At 33.2% G+C, this 25,880-nt stretch overlaps 1 protein-coding gene across 1 annotated transcript in view; it reads left to right on the forward strand.

Moving 5' to 3' along the window:
- LOC126881146 (macrophage mannose receptor 1-like) overlaps window positions 1–25,880 on the forward strand; it is a 69,080-nt gene that overhangs the window by 35,719 nt on the left and 7,481 nt on the right. The window contains exons 7-9 of the mRNA XM_050645216.1: window positions 4,547–4,927; window positions 10,433–10,530; window positions 23,461–23,569. Coding sequence (XP_050501173.1) covers window positions 4,547–4,927; window positions 10,433–10,530; window positions 23,461–23,569 — 588 coding nt within the window. The remainder of the gene's footprint in view (window positions 1–4,546; window positions 4,928–10,432; window positions 10,531–23,460; window positions 23,570–25,880) is intronic.

Below are 25,880 nucleotides of genomic sequence, written 5' to 3' on the forward strand. Positions count from 1 at the left end.
CGATAACACGGAAAGAGTCCCACCAGAGCTCAATATTTTTGATACCGTAGGTATCTGGGTTGAGTCAATTTTCCCCTTAGAGGGAGTGTGAGCCGTATGGCTAAATCTTGATAAGAAAGTTATAATATCTGGGACACGTAATGAGGGGACAGCGATATGAAATGCCAAGACTGATACTACAGGGAAAGATAAGAGGAGGACGGAGTCTAGGAAGAAGGAGAGTGTCATGGTTGAATAATTTAAGGGACTGTTTTAAATGCAATTCTATAGAACTCTTCAGAGCAGCGGTAGATATAGTAAAGATAGTGATGATGATATCCAACCTCCGATTAGGAGGCGGCACTTAAAGAAGAAGAGGAAGTAAAAAATACATTTTATTAAGTAAGAAGAAAATAATCGTTTCGTTTTGATTCAATTTGAGTCTCTTGCCATCCTCTGACACCTGATGTTTCGGAATTTATTCCTTGCCAAAGAGGCTTCGTAAGAAGACTAGTCTTCTAGAAACGATTATTTTCTTCTTTTTTGTCATACCATACTCTGTATTAGAGTACAAAATGACACGTTTCATATAAGTAATCTGCGACGCATTATTGGAATATTCTCCTAGTGGCGCCGCTTGGTACTGTGTACCTCGGTTAACAGATTACTTGATTCGTGGTCGAAATTATTTTCACTCATTTTATTAAGTGCTTGATAAAATTCATAATTTTACTTTTTATACTTTTCCAGTGGAATTATGTTATGTTCGGATCCAGGCTTTGTCCTATTTATCAGCTCTTCAGTTCTATAGTTGCCGTATATTCCGCGATGACTTGGACAATAACCAGTATAACTGTTTTGTTGCGCAATATTTTCTATTTCTTCCCGGCATTTCGACACTCGTCTACAGCCTACCCATAACCGCTTGTCTATCTGTCAATCATTTCTTTTGCACAATGCTATGTTGCACAAAAATGTTAACATTTCTACTACCGCTGTAAATTTCTGCATCCAGCCCTTCTACAAGAACAACAAGGTTTTAGGTCGGGAAGATCATGTACCGACGCTATATTTATAATGAGGCAGATTCAAGAGAAATCGTTAGAATACAACAAACCGGCATACTTATGTTTCGTCGACCTTAAAAAGGCATTTGACAGAGTAAAATTAAAAGACGTTATCCATTTATTCTACGCAAGAGAGGTACCTCTAGGAATAATTAAAACAATCGAAAATATCTACCAGAACAACACAATAAGAGTAAAAGTAGATGAATAACTAACTGACCCAATTGAAGCTGGCAATGGGATAAGACAGGGAGACTCCCTAAGTCCTCCATTGTTCAACCTGATCATGGATGAAATAATAAAAAAAAGTAAGAACAAAAAAGGATACCAAATGGAAGAAAAACAGCTTAAAGAATCTGCTATGCAGACGACGCAATACTAATCTCTCAAAGTGAAGATGATTTACAACGTATGCTGCACCAATTTAATATTAAAAATATTAATTATTAATATATTAAAAATATTAATTAAAAAATAATCTTAAAAAGTTTAACCTGCTTTCTACAAACCAATTTGGTTTTAAAAAAGGATATTCCACTTCAGATGCTATAACATCTGCTACTGATTATTTATATAAGATGCTGGACAGTGGTTCTCCTACTTTAGCAATATTTTTAGATTTAGCGAAAGCATTTGATACTGTTAGTCATCAACAGTTATTAAGTGCTTTGAGCGATCTTGGAATAAGAGGAATACCATATTTACTATTTCAAAGTTATTTAAAAAATAGATTACAAATTGTCAAAGTTAATAACAAACTTAGTACTGAAAGAACCATTGAGTATGGTGTGCCTCAAGGTACTGTTTTAGGCCCTTTATTGTTTTCAATATATATAAATGATCTAGCGGCAATGAAAATAAATGGAAAGATTATTTGTTTTGCTGACGACACAGTTATACTTTACACTAGTAATTCTTGGAATGAACTTAAAACTTTGGCAGAAACAGAAACTGTAAAGGTTCTAGATTGGCTAAGTAGGAAACTACTGACAGTTAATACAGATAAAACTTACTTTATACCATTTTCAATATATAAAAATAATTTACCCGAATTCATGGAATTAAATCTAAACTATAATAAGGCGTACATTAAAATAAATAGGAAAGAATACATAAAATATTTAGGCGTTTATATAGATTGTCACTTGAAATGGGATATACATATTGATATGGTATGTAAAACTCTAAGAATGATACTATACAGATTTAGATATCTCAGCAACATTCTTGATTTATCTTTCTTAAAGATGGTATACTATTCCTTAATAGAATCACGTCTTAGATATGCCATTATAGCATGGGGTGGAACATATTCCTCACATTTGATTAAACTCGAAATACTTCAAAGGAGATTTTTAAAAATAATGTTAAAAAAAACTCGCTTATATTCATCAGAACTTCTTTATCAGCAAGCTGGTGTTTTTAAAATTAGACAATTATATTTATTAAACATAATTTTGCATACATACAAAAATAAACAAATATTGAAATCAATAGATCATAATTACGACACTAGAAGAAAACTTCATGACTATGTAAAAATTATTAGTAATTTTAAATCAATTGGTAAACATAATTTCACATACTATATTCCTAAAATATTTAATTATTTACCCGAAATTTATAAAATATATTTGAGAAAAATAAACTCATTCAACATGATTAAATCCATTTTTAAAAAATTTATTAAGAACACTGGAACTGAGTTTTTGAATGCGATCTTTAATTAAATTTATAATATAACTACTAATATATAATATATTTGTTATGCATTATGAGTTGTTATGAGTTATGTATTGTTAATTTTTAATATTTATTATGCGTTTTTGTATTGTTAATGTTTAATATTTGAATAATGTAATCCCTGAGCACAACCTCTGGTTCTTCAGGGAATTTCTTCTTTTGGTTTATTTACTATTTATTTATATGTGAAAATATTTAACTTAAAATTAATTTGTAATTATGTTAGTATTGAATTATTCTATTATAATATTGTTATATATGAGAGCATAATGAGAAGTAAATAAACATTATTATTATTATTATTAATATAACCGCTAGAAAATTAAACATGTTAATTTCCCCAAAAAGACTAAATGCATGGTTATAACAACAAATCTAATAAGGTATTAATTAGAGCTGGACGGTCAGATAATAGAACAAGTCATGGAGTTTAAATATCTAGGCATCACACTATCTAGCTACGGAAAGCTCGAAACCGAAGTGGAAGATCAGGTGAATAAAGCAAACAGAGCCGCAGGCTGCCTGAATGACAGAATATGGAGAAATAAAAATATCGGAAAAGAAATGAAGGGCAGAATTTACAAAACAGTCATCAGACCAATAATGATATACGTGGCAGAAACACGACATGATACAGAAAGGACAAAATAATGCTAGAAACAGCAGAGATGAAAACACTTCGAAAAATCGATGGTAAGACACTATGGGATAGAGCTAGAAGTGCAGATATACGACAGAGATGCAAGGTGGGCAACATTAATAACTGGGTGAAAAACAGAAGAGTAGAATGGAACGACCACATAAGCCGAATGACAACAAACAGAGTAGTAAGGACGGCGAGAGACGGTTCTCCAATAGGAAGACGATCAGTGGGAAGACCACGAAAACGATGGAATGACAACTTACTGGAGCCACCTTGGAAAACAGACAGAGTCATGTCTACACAAAAAGATGAAGAAGAAGAACCCTTCTACAGTTTTACATTGATTTGTGTATATTGTGCCACAATGTTATGAGTTTATGAGGTACAATCTTTACTACGTTCTGATGTGACCACTACGTAACTTACCCTCGAAACAGATGAGCCATTCTGCAGTACTACTAAGTGGAGCTACAAAATGGCTTAGACAGGCGATTTTGTATCGCCAATTATTTTGTATTGGACGCCACTAGCAGCGAGGATCGGCGACAGGTGGCTGGCCACTGTCGCTCGTCTGTAATGGGACGTTTAACTTACATGAGAATGGAAGCTACTTTATGGGCGTCATAGAGTAGGTAGTGCTGCAGAGTGATTCGCCTGTTTCTTCTCTTATTGTTTTCTCGCAGTCTATTATATCCTATTTTCGCCTCTCTTGTCAACATCCATGTTAGGGCTATAAAATTTAAGTGATTTATGCCTGGTTGCACCAACAAATCTTAAGCTCCAGCTTAGCCAAGCTTAGCTTGTAGAAAGGGCCGATATTATTTTTATTATTACTGAGACGAAGTTTAAGGTGCAATCCACGTGGAAATCCACTGTGGCAAGCTGAAAATTGATCTAAGACTCAATTATGCAACGCATATGTTTCGTAAGCTGAGCTTAAGGCACGTCTTAAGCTTAAGATATGTTGGTGCAACCAGGCATTAATATCTTAATATTATTTACAATAAGAGTATTGCATTAATTCTGATTTTGGTGTTAGACTTAGTAATACGATTATTAAACTTCCATGCATCGTACACACGCATCATTATTTTTATTTTTACTTTTTGTGTAGGTGCCGGTACTGATTTCTGGTCTTCTGGTACACGTTTATTAGATGGAAGAAACTGGGTTTGGTTACCTAAAGGTTTGCCTGTTGGTTACACCAACTGGGGTCCTGGTCAACCAGATAACAACAATGATCATTGCATTCGTTTGCATTTGGATAAGAACAATGGTCTGTTTTGGGATGACATCAACTGCAATAATGTTAACAGAGTAATCTGTGAGAGGTCTGCTGGAGGAAATGGGGCAAACGGAGGACATGGTGCTAACGGAGGAAATGGAGGTAGCGCAGATAATGGAGGAAATGGAGGTAATGGAAGCAATGGAGGAAATGGAGGTAATGGAAGCAACGGAGGAAATGGAGGACATGGTGGAAGCGAAAACAAAGACGGTAAGATGCATTTTTATCTTAATATATCACAAAAATTCAGCTAAAAGATATTTAAAACACTTTAAATGTTTTAAAAAGTATTGTTGGCAGTTATTCATTAGCATCGATAATATTTCGTCCATCACATGGATATCACTTTTGGTATCTATGCAATAAAGACTGGGGGTTTCCATTTAAGATATTAAAGTTCCAGGTTGTGAAGTACGGATCGTGTTTGGTGTCATTCGATAGATTTTTGAAAAATATTGAACATATTTTTCAGTTTTTCGATGCGAAGATCATTTTGCGAAATATTCGACTGTTCCGCTACTTTTGGGATATCCTATATTGTTCGTCCGCTATAATTTTCCCCTGCGTTATTCAAACAAATTAAGTCAAAACATAAAGTGAAACGTACTCCGATGTGTGTAGTATATAGTATACAGTATACAAAATGTATATAGGGTGAGGCAGATAAAGGTCCTATTAGAGTTATCTCGAGAACTAAAGGTAAGAGTATCATGAAAATTGGAATACAGGGGTTTTGAGGTATGAACTATTTAATGAAAATAGTTTGGTCTCTTTGCTACTTCCGGTTTTACCGGAAGTTGATTGTAACTTCGTTTTTTAATGGGACACCCTGTATATTTTTACATTTTTTGATTCTGCTCGATGTCTTCTTTCTTAAAATATGAGGTTTTGTATTATTCTACAGGGTAGTTTAAAAGATAATTACGGTTTTTTTTTATAAATTTTGTAACAAACTTCACATCCTGTAGAATTGTACTGATTTGATATCAAAAACTCCATTTATGTTCAAGTGATTTTTAATATAGTCTATTATTATTAAAATTTATTAATGTAGCGAAATGTTTAATTTTAGTATACAGGGTTGGTCGAAACTCGGAATGAGTATTATCTGAGTTTTCTTAAATAGAACACCCTGTATTTTAGTATTTAATGAAATGATATTTTAGAGTACTTTTTTATTTCTTAAGCATTTCCTATACCTAACTGCCTTAATTTGTAAGTTATTCGTAGTTCTTTAAGTTAAACATTAATTGCAACAAAAATTACGTGAAATTTTATTAGATTTGCCGTGAAAATATTCAATCATAAATAATTTTTTGAAAACAAATACATGTTAATCTAGAATGATCCTTAATTTATTAATATTGGATGAGATACCAAAATGCCTACGTTGTTAAGGTTTTTGGTGCATAAAATATTAATAAAAACAAACCATATAGGTACCTAGTTGGCTATGGCTTTGACACTAAACTTGATTAAACATTAGACATTATATTATTTTTATAGTTACAGTTGCTTTGTTACCATTACTAATATAAATTTTTGTAATGGGGAACTGATTAGTAAAGTTTTTGTTCTAGGAGAGTATAACAAAAATGTACTACTAGCAATAAGAATTTATCATCTGCAACTCCCTGATAGACGACAGCCAAGAAGAGAAACTTTTCAAAGTTGACTAGAATAATAGTTTCGACGTACTAGACACTTAGATTACGGGAACGTTCATACTAATATGCAGATTCTCAGTGACACTAATGGTCCGAGAGCTGTGAGACATTTTTGAGTAGGTATTTTAGGCAACCTGAAATTTTTTCCGGTGACTCTTCCATGATAGCCTAATACAAAAATGCCGGTCTGGCTGGAGGGTAGCGGTTATTTTCCCCAAAAATCCCCCCCCCCCCAAAGTTAAAAAAGGGTAAACATTGATATTACAAAAAATATCATTGGCGTGACTTTAAACTAAATTTAAATATTTAAATATAAAGAAAATAAACAGGCCAGGCGAATTGAGGGCGATTTTAACTCTACAAGATACTTGCATGGGCGCCCTAGGATTATTTTCAGGGGGTGCATCTGAACTGAACTTCAGAAGATTTCATCCGGATCTGTACATACTATTAACGAGTATAAAATATACAACTATTCATGCATAGCTATGTACATATCTTCCGGACAGGGAGGTGCAATTGTTATTTTGACAGGGTATTTTTTAATATTAAAAATAAATATTCTAAAAAAGACAGGTTTTTTTGGTGTAATTTTTTAACTGCCAGATGAAACAAATACCACGTGCATGTGAATGAAAAGGGCTATAGGTAATTCTTCAACGTCTAACGGAAATGGATGGATACTAGCAGATTTTGCCAAGGAATTAAAAAATATTAAATTTAAGTAGTTAAATTTTTAATTGAACATTGGTCTACAGAGGAGATGTAGCCTTTTATTGGTAATTTATTAATAAATTTAAATTATGATTTATATGATTCATATGTTGTAAATACTAATGGTATAGAAATGTCGATCGACGATAACATGACCTGCGAAAATCACGAAGAAGCCGACACGAAGATAGTTCATCACGTATGTAAGCTTAATACATTAGCAAAGACCAATGTTCTTATTAAAACTTCTGATACAGATGTTTTGATAATTATGCTTGAAAACATGGATCATCTCCAAAGTGACGATCTAGAGATTTTTATGAAGTATGGTACTGGAAATTTTAAATTATACATAAATATAACGAAGCTACATACGGAATTAGAGCCATCTTTATGTACGAGATTGTTTGCCTCAATCAGTTTATGATTGCTATAGTTCATCAGCGAACCAAGGAGAATTTCAGATATATTGCTGAGGGTAAGCTTACATACATGTTCTTTTATAACTGAAATATTTTTTTTAGTTGTTAACTCAATTTTCTGCTTCTTCGTGTGCCTCATCCTTTCATGACAATGGCGATCATCACGGCTCATTTTATTCTCTCTGCAGCGATTCTGAAGAGTTCTATTGTTGTGTTTAACACTCCACTACTTTAAAATTTTCAACCAGGATATGCATCGTCTTCTCCGTTCTCTTTTTTCTAGCACTTTTCCTTATATAACCAATCACATCACGTTTTTTATTTCTTAGTATATGACCAAAGTAGCTCATTTTTCTTTCCTTCATAGTGTTGAGTATTTATTTTTCCTTTTTCATCTTTCTTAATGTTTCGGTGTTTGTTACGTGTTGTGTCCATGATATTTTTTATATTATTCGATAACACCATATCTCAACAATGGCAAGTCTTTTTCAGATGTGCCCGTGATTGTCCAGGCTTCGGCTCCGTATAAAAGGAGAGAGAATACGTAGCAACTCAATTAATTAATCGCTAATTAATTAATTCTAAATATATTTTACAGATCATGAAGAAGACGAATCTGAGTCTCGAGGGGAGTCTGACTAAGAAGAAAAGAATGAATATTTAAGCTTAGATGAGGAGTTTGACGAAGTAGTACAACATTCGGACACATAATTAATTTAGTTTATAGTTTTATGCTTCCCTACCTATATATTTAGAATAATAAATTTGTCTTTTTCTGTCATATTTGCAAAATCTATTGTATAGTAGGTATTATTTTCCTTTAATTAATAAAAAGTTACTTAAGAAACTATAATATATAATAATTACTCTAACGTTTCGAGGCACAACATGGGTATCGCCAGGTCGCGTGATTTTTCTCGAGTGAACGGACTCGCCCAGCTACAATATAGGACGCAAACAGCTATCGGTATATGCTCTTTCTCACACTGTTGCTTACCTATAGCGCTTTTCATTTACATGCTCGCGTAATTTGTTTAATCACCTGGCAGTTGAAAAATTTCACCAAAAAAAACCTGTCTTTTTAGAATATTCATTTTTAATATTAAAAAATACCCTGTCAAAATAACAATTGCACCTCCCTGTCCGGAAGGAATGTACATCATAGCTATGCATGTATAGTTGTATATTTTATACTCGTTAATAGTATGTACAGATTCAGATGAAATTTTCTAAAGTTCAGATGCAACCCCTTAAAATAATCCTGGGACGCCCATGCAAGTATCTTGCAGAGTTAAAATCGCCCTCAATTCGCCTGGCCTGTTTATTTTCTTTATATTTGAATATTTAAATTTACTTTAAAGTCACGTCAATGATATTTTTTGTAGTAACAATGTTTACCCTTTTTTTTAAATTTGGGGGGGATTTTTGGGGAAAATAACCGCTACCCTCCAGCCAGACCGGCATTTTTGTTTTAGGTTATCATGGAAGAGTCACCTGAAAAAATTTCAGGTTGCCTAAAATACCTACTCAAAAATGTCTCACAGCTCTTAGGCTATAACATTTAATTCATTTTAATCATTTACGATAGTTTTTGTTCGATCAGATTTCTCTTAATCTAAATGTCCAGTTCTTTGAAACCGCTCTAGTAAATTTTGAAAAGTTTCTCTTTTTCGTTGTCATTTATCATGGAATTGCTGATGATAAATTCTTATTGCTAGTAGCACATTTTTATTTGTTAGACTCTCCTAGAACAAAAAAACATCCGAATCAGTTCCTCATTAGAAAAATTCATATTAGTAATGGTAGTAAAGCAACTGGAACTTCAAAAATAGTAGAATGGTTAAGCAGAGTAAATGTTTAAGCATATTTAGTGTCAAAGCCATAGCCAACTAGATAGAATATTGTATGTTTTTATTAATATTACACACCAACAATCTTAACCTTAACTACGTAGGTATTTTGATGTATCAACCAGTATTAATAAATTAAGGATCAGTCGAGATTAATATGTGCTTATTTTCGAAAAATTATTTATGATTGAATATTTTCACGGCAAACCTAATAAAATTTCACGTAATTTTTGTTGTAATTAATGTTTGGCTTAAAGCACTACGAATAACTTACAAATTAAAGCAGTTAGGTATAGGGAATGCTTAAGAAATAAAAAGGTACTATAAAAAATCATTTCATTACAATACTAAAATACAGGGTGTTCCATTTAAGAAAACTTATTCCGAAAACTTAAGATAATACTCATTCCGAGTTTCGACCAACCCTGTATACTAAAATTAAACATTTCGCTATATTAATAATTTTTAATAATAATAGACTATATTAAAAATCACTTAAACATAAATGGAGTTTTTGATATCAAATCAGTACAATTCTACAGGGTGTGAAATTTGCTACAAAATTTATAAAAGACCGTAATTATCTTTTAAACTACCCTGTAGAATAATACAAAACCTCATATTTTAAGAAATAAGACATCGAGCAGAATCCAAAAATGTAAAAATATACAGGGTGTCCCATTAAAAAAACGAAGTTACAATCAACTTCCAGTATAACCGGAAGTAGCAAAGACACCAAAATATTTTAATTAATTAGTTCATACCTCAAAACCCCTGTATTCCAATTTTCATCATTCTCATACCTTTAGTTCTCTAGATATTTCTAATAGGCCCTTTATCTGCCTCACCCTGTATACACATCAACGTTCCTTTCACTTTATGTTTTGACTTAATTTGTGTGAAAATGAATCGTGACGCATGGGAAAAGTTATAGCGGACGAACAATATAAAGACAATAATACGCTCAGTCCTATATGGTTCAAAGACCTGGACTAAAAGACAAAGACCATATTTTATAATTTTAATTAAATTATTTTTAAGAATAACACGAATATGTTTCAGGAGACGATTTCTTAAGCAAACTTGCGCAAACTGTCCCAGGTAATATTCCAACTGTTCTTCAGGAAGGAAGAAAATTCCATGTATCCAGAGACTTACGCGTAAGTACTTTTGTTCACTTAATATTTATTTTCTGCTATTTCAAGTTTTATTTTCAGTAGTAATAACCAAAAGACATTGATAATTATTCGAAAAAATTTTATAACAGATTTCGAAAGCTTGTTGCTTGGAAACAGACCGACGCCGTAGGCGGAGGTCTGTTGCCTGTGAGCAACAAGTTTGAGAAAGTTGTTAAAACATTTTTGAGCATTTATCAATATTCGAGGGTTATTCGGATAGAAAATTTTTTACTGTAAACAGTATTCTTTGGTATATTTGATTCGATAATTTCATTAATATTCTCATCAGTATTACAACCAAATCGTGACATTTTGAAATATTGAATATTTGAAATGTCAAAATCGAAATGAAACGAAATGTAGTTATCCATAGCTACATGATTGAGTGAAAACAACCCATGGGATCTGTTTTCAGTATAATGTTGGTTTTATTGGTTGTATTCAATCAGATGACCACAAATTAATTGATTTCTTTGAATTTCTAATTGAGCAAAAAATTTTCAGTAGTAATAACCCAAGGACATTGATAATTGTTCGAAAAAATTTTATAACAGATTTCGAAAGCTTGTTGCTTGGAAACAGACCGACGCCGTAGGCGGAGGTCTGTTGCCTGTAAGCAACAAGCTTGAGAAAGTTGTTAAAAAATTTTTGAGCATTTATCAATGTTCGAGGGTTATTCGGATAGAAAATTTTTTGCTGGTTATGAAAAAAAAAATACAGAGCAGAAACAATTTATTTAAACGCTTTCCATACAAATTTTTTACTGTAAACAGTATTCTTTGGTATATTTGATTCGATAATTTCATTAATATTCTCATCAGTATTACAACCAAATCGTGACATTTTGAAATATTGAATATTTGAAATGTCAAAATCGAAATGAAACGAAATGTAGGTATCCATAGCTACATGATTGAGTGAAAACAGCCCATGGGATCTGTTTTCAGTATAATGTTGGTTTTATTGGTTGTATTCAATCAGATGACCACAAATTAATTGATTTCATTGGATTTCTAATTGAGCAAAAAATTTTCCGTTAAATTAATCATATAGCTTCGCACATTTTGTATTCCTTGAATTTTGATTTGCATAATTAGTTATAATAAATTAAAAAAAAGACCATTTTGAGCTACATCACAGAAAGTTTTCGTAATGATAATTTCATCATCAGTGCTGCTTACAAAAAGTACATGTTTGAGCAACTACAAATATCTGGGTGAAAACCCTTTAAATGGTAGAAATGGTATAAAGTTATTATAAAGTTACATTGTTGTATTACTTTAGAAGACGATCAGACGTAACAGATGTGATCCAGAAGATTGCCATGTTAAAATGGAACTGGGCAGAACACATAGGAAGAATCAACGGCGGATCCAGCAACCTGGCGAGGTTGAATGAAATAAAAATTTTCTCGTCACTGGCGTAGGCAAGGATTCTTTTTCGGAATGGGCTATAACTTGCTTTTTCTTCATGTTCCATATCCTTTCAGAACGTTGGTTAGCATCATAGCTATCTTAATTTTATTCACTGCCACACTAAATGAACCACGAAGTGCTTCTTCGTCCTGGACTGCGTTTGCCTTATATTTTCACTTGCATAATATTTTGTAGCAACCTATATTTGGGACCTCTTATTACATGTCCGAAATACTCCAGCTTTCTCTTGTTGATAGAATAGAATAGAATAGAATAGAATAGAATAGAAATATGCTTTACTGTCACTGAAAATACAAATTTTATGGACAAAGCTTAATTAAAGTCAGAAAAAATAAATAAATAAATAATATCTAACAATAACAATAACAAATAAAATTTTCTGAAATTTGATAAATCGTCAATATAAAAAAGTTAATAAAGTAAAAAAAAAACAAAATCGATATATTGCAACAATTTATAGAAATTGCAAAGTGAATATACAACAAAGTAAACTATTTATAGACATAGGAACTAATAAGTTTAAGCTGCTGCATGTGACACCCAAATATAGATAAGTTTAGTTACTTGTACATTACTGTAATTTCTTAGTTAGTCATTAAGAAACTCTTCTACTGAATAATATGGTCTTTTAGATAGATAAGCTTTTGTCATTTTACGGAACTTTGGGAAAGATGTTGCAGATTTGAGTTGTAAAGGAAGATGGTTGTATAGTTTTTTTGCGGAATATAATATAGATTTCTTTACTAACTCAGAGGACGGGATCGGTAAATAGACATCAAAATTTGAATTTCTGATGGAGTAGTCATGACGAGGCCTTGTTGGAAAGACATGCATGTGTTTACGAATTAAGCAAACAGTTTCTAAAATATATAAAGATGTAAGGGTTAAAATGCCGTGATCTTTGAAGTAACTTCTGCAATGTTTTGTTCTTCTGAGGCCAAACAGATACCTTATTGCTCTTTTTTGTAATTTAAAAATAACATCTAACTGGGCAGCTGTACTAGAACCCCAAAAAGGAAGACCATATCGAAGATGAGACTCGAACAAAGAAAAATATGTTAGTTTAGAAGATGCTAAATTGAGTTCTTTCGAAACAGATCTTATAGCATAGCAGGCTGAGGCGAGTTTCTTACTTAACAAATCGATATGAAGGGACCATTTGAGGTTGCTGTCTAAAAAAAATACCAAGAAATTTTACAGAATCAACGGTAGATATCTGGCTGTTATTAACAAGCAGGGGTTGAAGAGCACTTTTATAGGATAATGCTACTGTCTTATCCACGTTAAAAGAGAGTAAATTAGAGTCAGACCAGGTTTTTATCGTAAGCAAATCAGAAGTTATAGTTGCATGAAGAGATGCAATAGTTGAGTTGCTCCAAGTGATACTGGTATCATCAGCAAAAAGAAAAATTTTTCCATCGATTTTTAAGTTAGTGATGTCATTTATAAAGATAAGGAACAGTAGAGGACCCAATACTGAACCTTGTGGTACTCCACATACAATGTTTTTGAGACTAGAGTCAGTATCATTTGCTCTAACTAGTTGTTTCCTATTATTCAAGTAAGATTGGAAACAATTCAAAAAAATACCTCTAATCCCATAGAAATTTAGTTTTTTAATCAAAATGCCGTGATTTACACAATCAAAAGCTTTGGCATAGTCACAGAAAACAGTGGCAGTATAAAGATTATTGTTTAGTGCTTGGTAAACCTCATGAAGCACAGAAAACAAGGCATCAGTGGTACATTTATTAGTTAAAAAGCCGAACTGATTTTGGGATAAGATTTTGTTATCAATGAGAAAGGATATTAGACGGGTTTTTATGAGTCTCTCAATAATTTTTGAAAGTACCGGTAGTAAGGCAATAGGTCTATAGTTGCAAGCATTCGATTTTTCACCACCCTTATGAAGGGGAATAATAATGGCTATCTTTAGGCACTCTGGGAATTTGCCTCTTTCAAAGGAATCATTAATTAGTGAGACGAGGATTTCCAACACATTTTCTGTGAGATTTGAGAATATTTTTATGGATAGTCCATCAGTACTACAGGATGATTTGCTTTTGATACTATTGATAGTTTGGATCAGTTCAGATATATCGATTGGTCTTAAAAAGAATGAATTCGAGAACACTCCTGAATTGGGGAGATAGGAAATGGGATCTTTTTGTGGCAAAATAGTAGAAGTTATATTTTTACTCACATTAACGAAATATTCGTTTAGATTTTCCGGGTCTGGAAGGGCAAATGTTTGAACTGCGTGAGTTCTATTTCGAAGATCGTTTATTATGGACCAAGTTTCTTTTGCAACACTTTTAGAGCTTTCCATACGATTTTGATAGTAGGCTTTTTAGCTGATTTGATGAGTTTTAGATAGGTTACCCTGTACTTGGTGATATATTGAGTGACAGAGACGTTGGTAGCAAATTTCCTGATATACAATAGTGAGCGCATATTTTTGGCTGATATGCGGATACCTTTGGTAGCCCAGGGTTTGTGATGTTTTGGCTTAATTGAAATTAAAGGAAATGCCTTATTGAAGATAGAGACAAGCTTTTCTATAAAATCGTTTAAATTATAGTCCACGTCCGCAGAAGGAAAATGCCACTGAGAAGTTAAGCATAAATTCTGAAATTTATGAAAATTCCGAGCGGAAAAAATCCTACCTAAACGTCGGGTTTTCGAGGAGGGTTTGCTGAAGATGTTAAACTTCGTAAATACTGCTTCATGATCTGATAATCCCGCATTAATAATTGTAGAGCAGACATCAAGGGGTGAGAAATCTGAGACAATATAGTCAATTATGGTAGATGAAGTTTTTGTAATCCTTGTAGGAGAATTAACGTGCATTGAGAGACCATATGATTCAAATATGTTGACCAAGGACATTTGGGTAGCACAAGCAGCATCATAATTAATGTTGAAGTCCCCGCATAGAATTTTTCTGCTTCTATGAGGCAAGTCATCTAACAAATTTAGCAGGTTCTGAAAAAATAGTTCCACAGGGGAGTCAGGTGATCTATAGATGCAAATAATGTAAAGATTAAGATTTTTATTATAAACTAGGGAAAACTCAAAGAAGTCTTCATTTAACAGAAAGTCATATTTTGTAATCAGAGAAAAATCATTATTTCTAGAAAGAATTAGGGTGCCTCCATGAGCTGAACTTGGACGATCATACCTAGCAATTGTGGTATATTTTTCTACAAAAAAAGGCTCGTTGACTTCAAGCCAGTGCTCTGTAACCGCAACTATCGGGGGAAATCCTAATTCTTCCAGAAACAAAAATAATTCGTCAGTATTATTTCTTATAGAACGAATATTAATCAGAACCATACTAAAGTTGTCATCACTAAAATTATTCGAGGTTTCTAGTTCCTCAGAACACGTCGTGTTATTTAAAAATTTTGTCTTGGAGAGCTAGTAGAATAATAATTTCGGTGACATTCCCTTGATTTTTGTAGATGTATGATTCTTTCTGAACTTAGAAAGGACCTATAAGCAACAAGATCAGCTTCCACCTCAGCTGGACGAATTCCATAGACATCATTAAATTCTAGAAGAATTTTTCTTAGTTCCTCAGCCTTGGTAGGTAGTCCTTCGGAAGCCAAAAATAGTTTCACACTGGTGTTGGTATATCCATCACAAAATACTGAGGCAGGCTGGTCGTGTAGGAAAGCAAGATGTAGCTTAATTGCTTTTAATATATCCGGTTCCCTTAATCTTGCTAGAAGATATCGACTGTTTGAGTTATTGGTTAATCTAACTCTTGGTGGTGTTAAAGGATCCAAATTTATGGATGGTTCCAAAGTATCTTTCTTAATGAAATTAATTTGGGAACGGAACGGATCTTTAGATTTGCAAATTTCGATGGCCTGCTTGTCAGTAAGTATATTTGTGTTTTGAACTTCATTTTTGTTTTTACTTGGAATGGTAATTGGATTTTCCAAGCTAACTGGGCTTCTGATGTGCTTCGGTTTCATATTTGCCTCAGATGAAGTTGTTGGTTCAGAGCATGAGGATTCTGTAGACCATTTAATGTTTACACCAGGTGGCCAAATTTCCTTATTAAATAATAAGTCAATAGATGTTTTAGACTTAATACCTATTTTGAATGAGGACCCTGTTGTTGTGTTGGCATCTTTAAGAAGGGCATAACATCTTATATATTCCTTGATACCTAGCTTCTCTTTAATGTAGTGAACTACTTGAATAGGAGTGTAAATTGGGGTTAAGTTGCTAATAACGACAAAGTGGCATTTATCTTCTGCACTTTTTAATTTTGTGACTGGACTAGCTTCGAAATGTTGAGTGTCTTCGGTTTGAGTACTTGAAGTGGCATACACAATGTCTCTCTTCGATACATCTTTCTTCGTTGGTATAGCAGGTAGTTTATTTGAAAGATTACTCATTTGATTAGATATTTCACTTACGTTTGAAGAGAGCCTATCTAGTCCCAATTTTATCTCAGATGAATTTGAATCTTGGACTTGCACCTTAATCGTGTCATTGGAACAGCCGAAAAAAACTGACGATATATTGAAGATATCTTGTTCCATCTGCCTTATCGATTTTAAAAGATATTCAGGATTTAGCAGGTTATTTAATTTATGATTCTCGTCAATTTTTTTCGTAATATAGTCTGATTTGCCGTCATTTTTGGTTAATAAATCATATGTCTCGATGAAAATTGGCAAATTATCAGTGAGTTTTTTTGTAACTTGAATTAAGGCGTCAAAATTCTCTTGTGGTATTTGATTTTTTGAAAGATTGTTAATTTTTTCATTTAGATATCTGAGACTAGGCGAATCACATAAAGTACAGAAAAATCTTAAATGAGAATTTTTTGGGTCCAGTAGAGTTTTTGCCGTTGTTTTATTGAGACCAGAACATTTGATGCAAAAATACCGTTTAAAATCTCCATGGCAACATATCTGATATTTTTCGTTTTCAGAAAATTCAGCTAAGCAAATTTCACAATTAGTGGACGTCATGGTGTCAAGGTTAAATATTATACAAATATTTAACTAGGTCGTTTAAACTTGGTGATGTGATGATATTAATAAAAAAATAAAACACACACAGCTAGTTTTCACAACACATCAAATCAAAACAAATAACAAAATGTGTAAACACAAGAAACAAAACAAAACATACAACCGTACGCTTCCAGTGCTGGTAAACGACTGAACTTGATGCCTTTTATAATCGCAGTAGTCTTGCTGAAACCTTCTAGTATTGTGGAGTTTCGAATCTTCTCCACCCAAAAAACTCTTAAAATTCTTCTACAGCACCACATCTCGAAAGCCTCAAGGCGATTTAGATCGATTTTATTCACAGTCCAAGTATACCATACAGTAAGACCAAGAACACATACTTCGCTTTTAGCAGCGAAGTAGGCGCATCCTTAATGCCAATTTTAGATCTTTGTTACATAATAATTTGGACATCCTTCTAAAAGAGGCTTTTATTCGGAGGATTTTTAGTAAATGATCAAATAGATTTAACTAACTCTGCTTTGTTAAATATACTTAATTAAAATGGACATACCTACATCCAAAGTTTGTAAATTTATTTAAAGTTACCTTAATAACATTTAATAATTATTTTCTAAAAGATAGTAAAACTTGTAATTTGGTAAAGTTTATCAGTAGTACCATAAAAACCAACTATATTTGTTATTTAATCACTATTAGACGAAAACGCAGTATCCCTCGAAATATATCACATACATAGATCACACAAATTTATTAATAATATTTTCTATATTAATTTTAAATCAAAATAAACATGGAGTCAAGCTAGACCTAACAATCGATTATGACTCCTTTTGTTTCTAAGCCAAGTTTTAAGGCGTTTGAAATCAGAAAACGATCGTTAATTTTATGTAATCAATTTTATTTAATTTCTATATTAATTTTAAATCAAAATGAACATGTAGTAAAGATAGACCTAATAGTAAAAAATCGATCTTGACTCATTTTGTTTCTAAGCCGAGTTTTATGGCGTTTAAAAGCAGAAAACGATCGTTCTACTAAACGCACGTGATGTACTAAAAGGCAAAGTAAGCAATATTTGTAATAGTATTTTACAATGTGGAAACACGTCTTCATCGCAAAATTTTTGCATGCCTGAATTTTTACTGTTTACTTCAAATCTCATAGGCGTAACCAGGATGATCCTAAGGGGGGGGGGGTTACAACTACTGGAAAGGGGGGGTTACAACTACTGGAAGGTCTCTGAGGGGTATGGTGTTAAGCGTATAGAGCTCAAAGTCCATCCCAATGGGGGGGGGGTTATAACCCCCAAAACCCCCCTGGTTACGCCTATGTCAAATCTTAAAATAGTCTCAGATGAGAATGACATTTTTTGAAAATAAACTGACTCATTAATTTGCCACAAAGAAAAAACAAATTACTATTGATATCTGGTATCTGGCATTAGATGGTAATAAACAGATTTATTGTGAGAATTTTTCATTTATTATGTTCTACAGACTTTTAATAATCTTCGATTCTAAGGAATTCTGTGTTATGTTTCAGTTATTCAGTTATCAACAGGACACAAAACTCACTATTTATTTTCAATAGTAATGATCTCTTTCTTAAAAAAAAACTGTCAGTAGACACCAGGCGAGGTCTCAAGGAGGGGGTAATTGACCCCATTGACCCCCCTTGGATCCGCGCCTGGGAAGAATAGAAGACAACCGTGGGACAAAGCGAATTCTAGAGTGGCGACCAAAGGCAATCAAAAGAAGTAGAGGCAGACCTCAAACAAGATGGACTGATGACATGAAGCGAATGGCTGGCCACGAATGGATGTAAAAAACAGCAAACAGATATGAATGGACACACGTAAGGGCAGTGCCGGTTTAACCTAACTTGAGGCCCTGGGCGCTGGAGGTTTAGGGGCCCCCCTTCATTGCTATTCGTTGTCAGTTTTTTAACAAGAAAACACATGCATTAACTATAAAGGTTTATTGTAAAACCCATCAAATATTTTTTTAACAAGCAAGAAGAATATCAAACGTAAAAAATAATCCAAAAAATACATTTAAAAACATAAATAAAAAACAGAAAGTTCCACAAAACAACACATGACAAGCAAAAAAACATATTCTAAAAAATACATAAAGACAAAAATTAGATCACTTTTTTTCTTGACTTGGCATTCGCAAACTGCCATATAATATTATCACAATTCAGTTTCTCCAGTTCTTCATTCTCTAGATACAATAGTGATAATGCGTCTAGTTTTTTTTGGCCCAAATTTGACCTTAAATATGTTTTTATTCTTTTTAAAGCCGAAAAAGACTGCTCGCCTGACTCATTAGAAATTGGTATCGTCAAATAAATTTGCAGTAAAGTTAAAATATTGGGAAAAGTTGCTTTTACATCCTGAAAGAATCAAATTTTTCATAAATTGTATGATGTTTATTCAAATTTTGGCATAACGTTACAAAATGGGTAATTTCATTATGCAAGTTTTCTCTTTGGTTTCATCAACATCGTTTTTATGTTTCTCGCATAAAGTATTAATTGACGTCTTGACTTCTTCTTTATCTCTAGCTTAAAAAAACATCTAAAAGCTGATGTTACATCCTTGTAGCATTCACTTCGCAATTCTGAAAATAGGGACTAATTTTCTAGACTCTAGATTTTCTGCGACAGCGATTTTTTTTGCCGCTGCGACTACAAATCGCAAGTGGAGTGCTAGCCTTAGAGGCCACTGTATAATGCCAAATTGCAATTTTTGTAATCGCTTTACTTTTGAATGTTTGAAAGAGTGTGTACCTATTGTTTGGGTATTGGCATTTTCGATAATATTCTATTCTTTATCTATAAATTAGATTTATGTATACCTATCTATTTTTGTCTTTCGTTTAACTATTTTAAAAGGACTTATTTTGTTCCTATTTTAAAACAACTTATTTTAAAGTCGAAAAGTGAGATAAATTATTATTTAAGCATTTAAGCCCCACAATTCAAAATGAAATTATTAGAAACTAAAAAAACTCCGTTTGTGCCATCATTTTGGATACAATTCGAGACATGGCCATTGATTAATAACCTACGCAGTTTTTACCCACTACCTGGGTAGTTTTTAATCAATGACATGGCGAAATCTGTTGACAACTTTCTGTAGTTTGTGGAAAAAGGCCCCGCCACAAACACTGACACGGGGATGTAACAATAGAACAAAGACGTTTGCATTGCAGTGTATTGGCGTATCTGCGTATGAAATTTTTTTCGGAGCATATGTAAATTATTTAACGACTTTATTTTTTCAAAAGGAACGGGCTCCTTCGGGCCCCTCCAGGTCCCGGGCCCCTGGGCGCCCGCCCCAAGCGCCCAGTGGATAAACCGGCACTGCTAAGGGAGGCTTACATCCGATGATGGATAGAATAGCTGTTGTTGATGATGATGGTTGTGTTTAATATTATCTGATGTTTGAGTTTTTTCTTGATTTTATATCACGACAACGCAAAACAAACAACTACGTGGGTTCTAGATAGCAACTCTAGAATCTAATAATTAGTAAGACTTCCCCTCAGTCCCGATAACCCACATAGTTCAGAGTTCTGCGTTGCCGTGATATAAAATCAAGGAAAAGTTAATCATTATCATCAGCCCATAGTCGTCCACTGCTGAACATAGGCCCCCTCTAAAAACTTCCATTCAGATCTATCCTGCGCTGCTGCAATCCAGTTGGTACAAATCCTCTTTATGTCGTCAGTCCATCTTGTGGGCGGTCTTCCCGGGTTTCGTCTATCCGCTCTCAGTCTCCACTCCAAAGATTTTTTTGGTCCCTGGAAAAGTTCAAACAGCACATAATATTAAATACAACAGCGTAACTTTATAATAACTTTATACCATTTAAAGGGTTTTCACCCTGATATTTTTAGTGGCTCAACCATGCAGGTACCTTGTAAGCATCACTGATGATGGAATTGTCATTTTGAAAACGTTCTGCGATGTAGCCGGAAAGTAATAAAAATTAAATTTTTAATTAACTAATGATTGACGATTCAATTTCTAATCTGGAAATCGTTCTCAAAAAAAAATTATTCCAAAATTCTGGGAAGATTTTTCAAAAATCTTCAAGATCTATTTTCTTTATTAGTCCATGTGGTGAGACCGCTCCCGTCTGAAAAACATTTCTAATTCGGTTTCTCTGCGGATTCATATTAAAAAATGTCCCCTTTAAACAAATCTGAAGGGTGCCGGACGGAATTTTTGGGCAGAAATTGTTTAAACAATTTTTTTAAACAATTTTTTTAAACAATTTTTTTAAACAATTTTTTTAAACAATTTTTTTAAACAATTTTTTTAAACAAATACATAAGATCACCTTTTATTGCTCCAAAAAATATATTTTTAGGTTTCTTGGGTCATTCTAAACAAGAAAGGTATCTTGTGATTTTTCTCAAAAATTGACAGTTTTCGAGTTATAGGCGATTTAAAATCTAAAAAATGCGAAAATACGCATTTTCGAGGCTCATATTTAAATTAGTATTTTTAAGGGTACCAATAACTTGGATTAAAGTTTAAAAATTGCTTTTCAAGATTCCGAAGAGTGATCGGGTTTAAGTTCAATTTAGACCGTAGTTTTTTAATTGTTAATTTTGCGTGTCCATCCGGTTTTTCTGCCGGTGCGGCGCGCACTATTTTCAAAAATCTCCTATTTTCCTCCGAGAAATATTTTTTCTAGATTCTCTGGGACATTCTAAATAAAATAAGTTTAAAAGGACTAAGTTTTCACTCTAATGGCATATAAAACAACATAATGCTATTCTACATCCCACCAGAATGAAAACAATGGGAACCTTCTCTGGTTACACCTCCGAGGCTTCTACAATTTGCAAGCCATACGGATGCTGAGACTAAGGAAGATGAGGGAATTCTACAATTTACAATTCACGTCCCATCTGCTCAGCGCGGTAAAGTTCCAACGAGAATGGTTCCCTTCATACTCCACACAGAGTAAATGTAAATCAAAAATGAATAACCATTTTCAATTTCGTTGCAAAACGAAAACGCGCTGGGGTTTGTTTGGTTGGATCGGGGAGAGCAGCATATGTGCCTCCTGATGAGAGACTAATAAGTTTCGAAACCGGTAGGGGTGCTTGCGGCACTCTCTGATTGGACTAGAATATGATTCGGCTGTGTTTTCGTTTTGCAACGAAATTGAAAATGGTTATTCATTTTTGATTTACATTTACTCTGTGTGGAGTATGAAGGGAACCATTCTCGTTGGAACGTGAATTGTAAATTGTAGAATTCCCTCATCTTCCTTAGTCTCAGCATCCGTATGGCTTGCAAATTGTAGAAGCCTCGGAGGTGTAACAAGAGAAGGTTCCCATTGTTTTCATTCTGGTGGGATGTAGAATAGCATTATGTTGTTTTTTATGCCATTAGAGTGAAAACTTAGTATTTTTGCTAGCAGTTGCCGCTAGGGCATCTATGCCATTTCGTTCGTTGCAATCCGGGACTGCGCGCTGGGGTTTGTTTGGTTGGATCGGGGAGAGCAGCATATGTGCCTCCTGATGAGAGACTAATAAGTTTCGAAACCGGTAGGGGTGCTTGCGGCACTCTCTGATTGGATTAGAATATGGTTCGGCTGTGTTTTCGTTTTGCAACGATATTGAAAATGGTTATTCATTTTTAAAATAAGTTTCTTGACATTTTTCTCAAAAGTTACTAGTTTTAAAGTTATAAGCGGTTTAAAATGCGAAAATGTGTTTTTTGTCATTTTTTGGATTTTAAATCGCTTATAAGTTTAAAACTATTAACTTTTGGGAAAAACGTCAAGAAACTTATTTTATTAAGAATATCCCAAAGAATCTAGAAAAAATATTTTTCGGAGGAAAATAGGAGATTTTTGAAAATAGTGCGCGGGGCACCGACAAAAAAACCGGATGGACACGCATAATTAACAATTACAAACTACGGTCTAAATTAAAGTTAGACCCGATCACTCTTCGGAATCTGGAAAAGGAATGTTTAGACTTTAATTCAAGTTATTGGCACCCTTAAAAATGCTAATTTAAATATGAGTCTTTAAGCCTCGAAAATGCGTATTTTCGCGTTTTTTAGATTTTAAATCGCCTATAACTCGAAAACTGTCAATTTTTGAGAAAAATCACAAGATACCTTTCTTGTTTAGAATGACCCAAGAAACCTAAAAATATATTTTTTGGAGCAATAAAAGGTGATCTTATGTATTTGTTTAAAAAAATTGTTTAAACAATTTCTGCCCAAAAATTCCGTCCGGCACCCTTCAGATTTGTTTAAAGGGGACATTTTTGAATATGAATCTGCAGAGAAACCGAATTAGAAATGTTTTTCAGACGGGAGCGGTCTCACCACATGGACTAATTATTTTCAGCAGTGTATTTTATTATATTTTTGCTACACATTATGTTGAATAAATTGGTGTATCACTGTGTATACAAAACACTATTTTCTTGTTTTAGGTTACACAATCTCAAGCTAGAGCCTTTTGTGCGTACCATAAATTAAAACTTCCCGATATAAAAGATTTTGAAGAAAATACCGTCCTTGCCAAACTTCTGCCATATCCCGGTAAGATTTTAAATAATATATCTTATCTTAAAAATAGAAACATTTTTTTATGTAGACAAAAATGTCGCCTCAGTCATAGGTTATTAACGACTATTATACATAAGATAATTTATAAATAATTATGATACATATGTACAGGGTTATTCACTATATGTTGACACCCCTGTAAACTGCTTTATTTACAGACTTAGAAAAAAATGTAAAATACAAAAGTTATTCGATTTTTAAATCATGATTTTTTGACATATATATATATATATATATATATATATATATATATATATATATATATATATATATATTTAATTTGGGTTTCTTGGGCTTAGGTTCACAAAGAAAAAGAGATGGCTATGATGTTATGTCATATCATTTAATCGACGTTTCGACAGGAATATCCTTGCCTTTTTCAAGATCATTACGTGACTAAAAAACATTTCGTCAAAGATACAATACCAAAATTTAAGAAAACATTTTGACTTACCCTGCATGTAAAGTTGGCAGTGAACAATAACAATAATAGACGTCACAAAATAAAACAATGTTAAAAACATAGGGACAGACCCACTAGTAGATACATTTAAAATTTAGGTACTGTGTCGAATTATTGTGATGTTATATCGATGTTTCAAATATCAATCAATTAAATACCTAGTTGCTTCCGCATCATAGGCGTGCTGAAATTTCTTTTGTATTATATTTTAAATTAGATTATAATATAATTTGTTCAGATGTTTGATGTCCCTTTTGTCATTAATAGCATGGTTGTTCTTTTTTATTTCTATAGACTCTAGGAGCTCCCTCTTTTTCTTGTTGTGTTCAGTTTTTAAGATTTTGGTGTTGTCAAAATCGAATTTATGTTTTTTCTCGTTTTCATGTTTTGTGAGGGCCGTTGAGTTTTTTTTATCATATTTGTGAGAACGTATTCTTGAGTTGAGTAGCTGGCTGGTTTGTCCAATGTATACCCCATCGCAATCTGAGCAAGGGATTTCATATACTACATGCGATTTTTTTGATTGAGGAGTTTTTGTTTTTAGTTGTGTGAAATTCCTTTTCAATAGATTGTACCCTTTATGAGCAACTGTGATGTTGTGTTTAGATAGGAGATTTGCAAGCTGTTCTGATAACCCTTTTATATACGGAAGAGACATATAATTCTTCTTTACCTTGTTAGTTTTATTGTTATTCTGGTTGTTGTAGAAAGTATGTAGTCGCGACTTAAAAGTGTTTTCAATGAGATGATGGGGGTAAGAATTAAGCGTCAATGCTGTTTTTGCCTTTTTTATGGCCTGAGGTCTGTTTGTGGGGTCGGACAATCTGATGGCTCTATCAGCTAGGCCAATAACTACTGATTTCTTTTGGGACAGAGGGTGATGTGAGTTGAAATTCAGATATCTCGATGACCAGGTTTTTTTAGTGTACCATGAAGTGGTTATGATACTATTTTCTCTATGTAAAGTCAGGTCCAGAAAGTTGATTTGACAATTTTTTTCTATTTCTAATGTAAATTTGAGTTTTGGGTGGAAGTTATTAAATTCGTTTAACAAAATATCCAGTTTATCCTCTGGTGCTGCAGTCAAACAGTCATCTATATAACGATAGAAAAAAGGAATATCGAAATCTATTTTATTTAGGACAATTTCTTCTAGGTGCTCTAAAACTAGTTGAGCGATAGCACTAGATATGCTAGCACCCATAGCACATCCATCTGTTTGTTGGAAGAACTTGTTTTTATATATAAAGTATGTTGAGTTTAATGTTGTTTCAACTGCTAAAAGAAATTCTTCTAGTGGAATGTCCGTAAATATTTTGATTTCATTCCATTTTTGCTTAATAATATCTTTCGCCAAAGCTATTGGAATATTGGTGTATAAAGATACGACATCGAGCGAAACTAATTTGTACTCTTTAGGTAAATGTGTATTTTTGAGTTTTGATTTCAGGTGATCAGCATCTTTTAAATAGTGTGGATTTTTATTAATTACATTAGAAATGATGTTCTTCAAATATTTTGAGAGGTTTTCAAAAGGGGACTGAATACATGAGACAATAGGACGTAGAGGCATATCTTCTTTGTGTGTTTTGGGCAGACCGTATATTTTTGGAGCAACAGCATTATGTATTTTGAGGAAGTTAGCGGTATTTGGTGAGATGTAGCACTTTTTTTCCCATCTGTCGACTAATTCGTTATTTCTTTTTTGAAATATGTTTGTGGGGTCATTTTTCATTTCACGATATGTTGTTTTGTCATTTAAAAGAGAATCCATTTTGCTGTCATAGTCGTTGGACTCCATAATAACAGTCTTGTTTGTTT

Source organism: Diabrotica virgifera, chromosome 3 (genome assembly GCF_917563875.1).
Source record: "Diabrotica virgifera virgifera chromosome 3, PGI_DIABVI_V3a".
NCBI classification, from domain to species: domain Eukaryota; kingdom Metazoa; phylum Arthropoda; class Insecta; order Coleoptera; family Chrysomelidae; genus Diabrotica; species Diabrotica virgifera.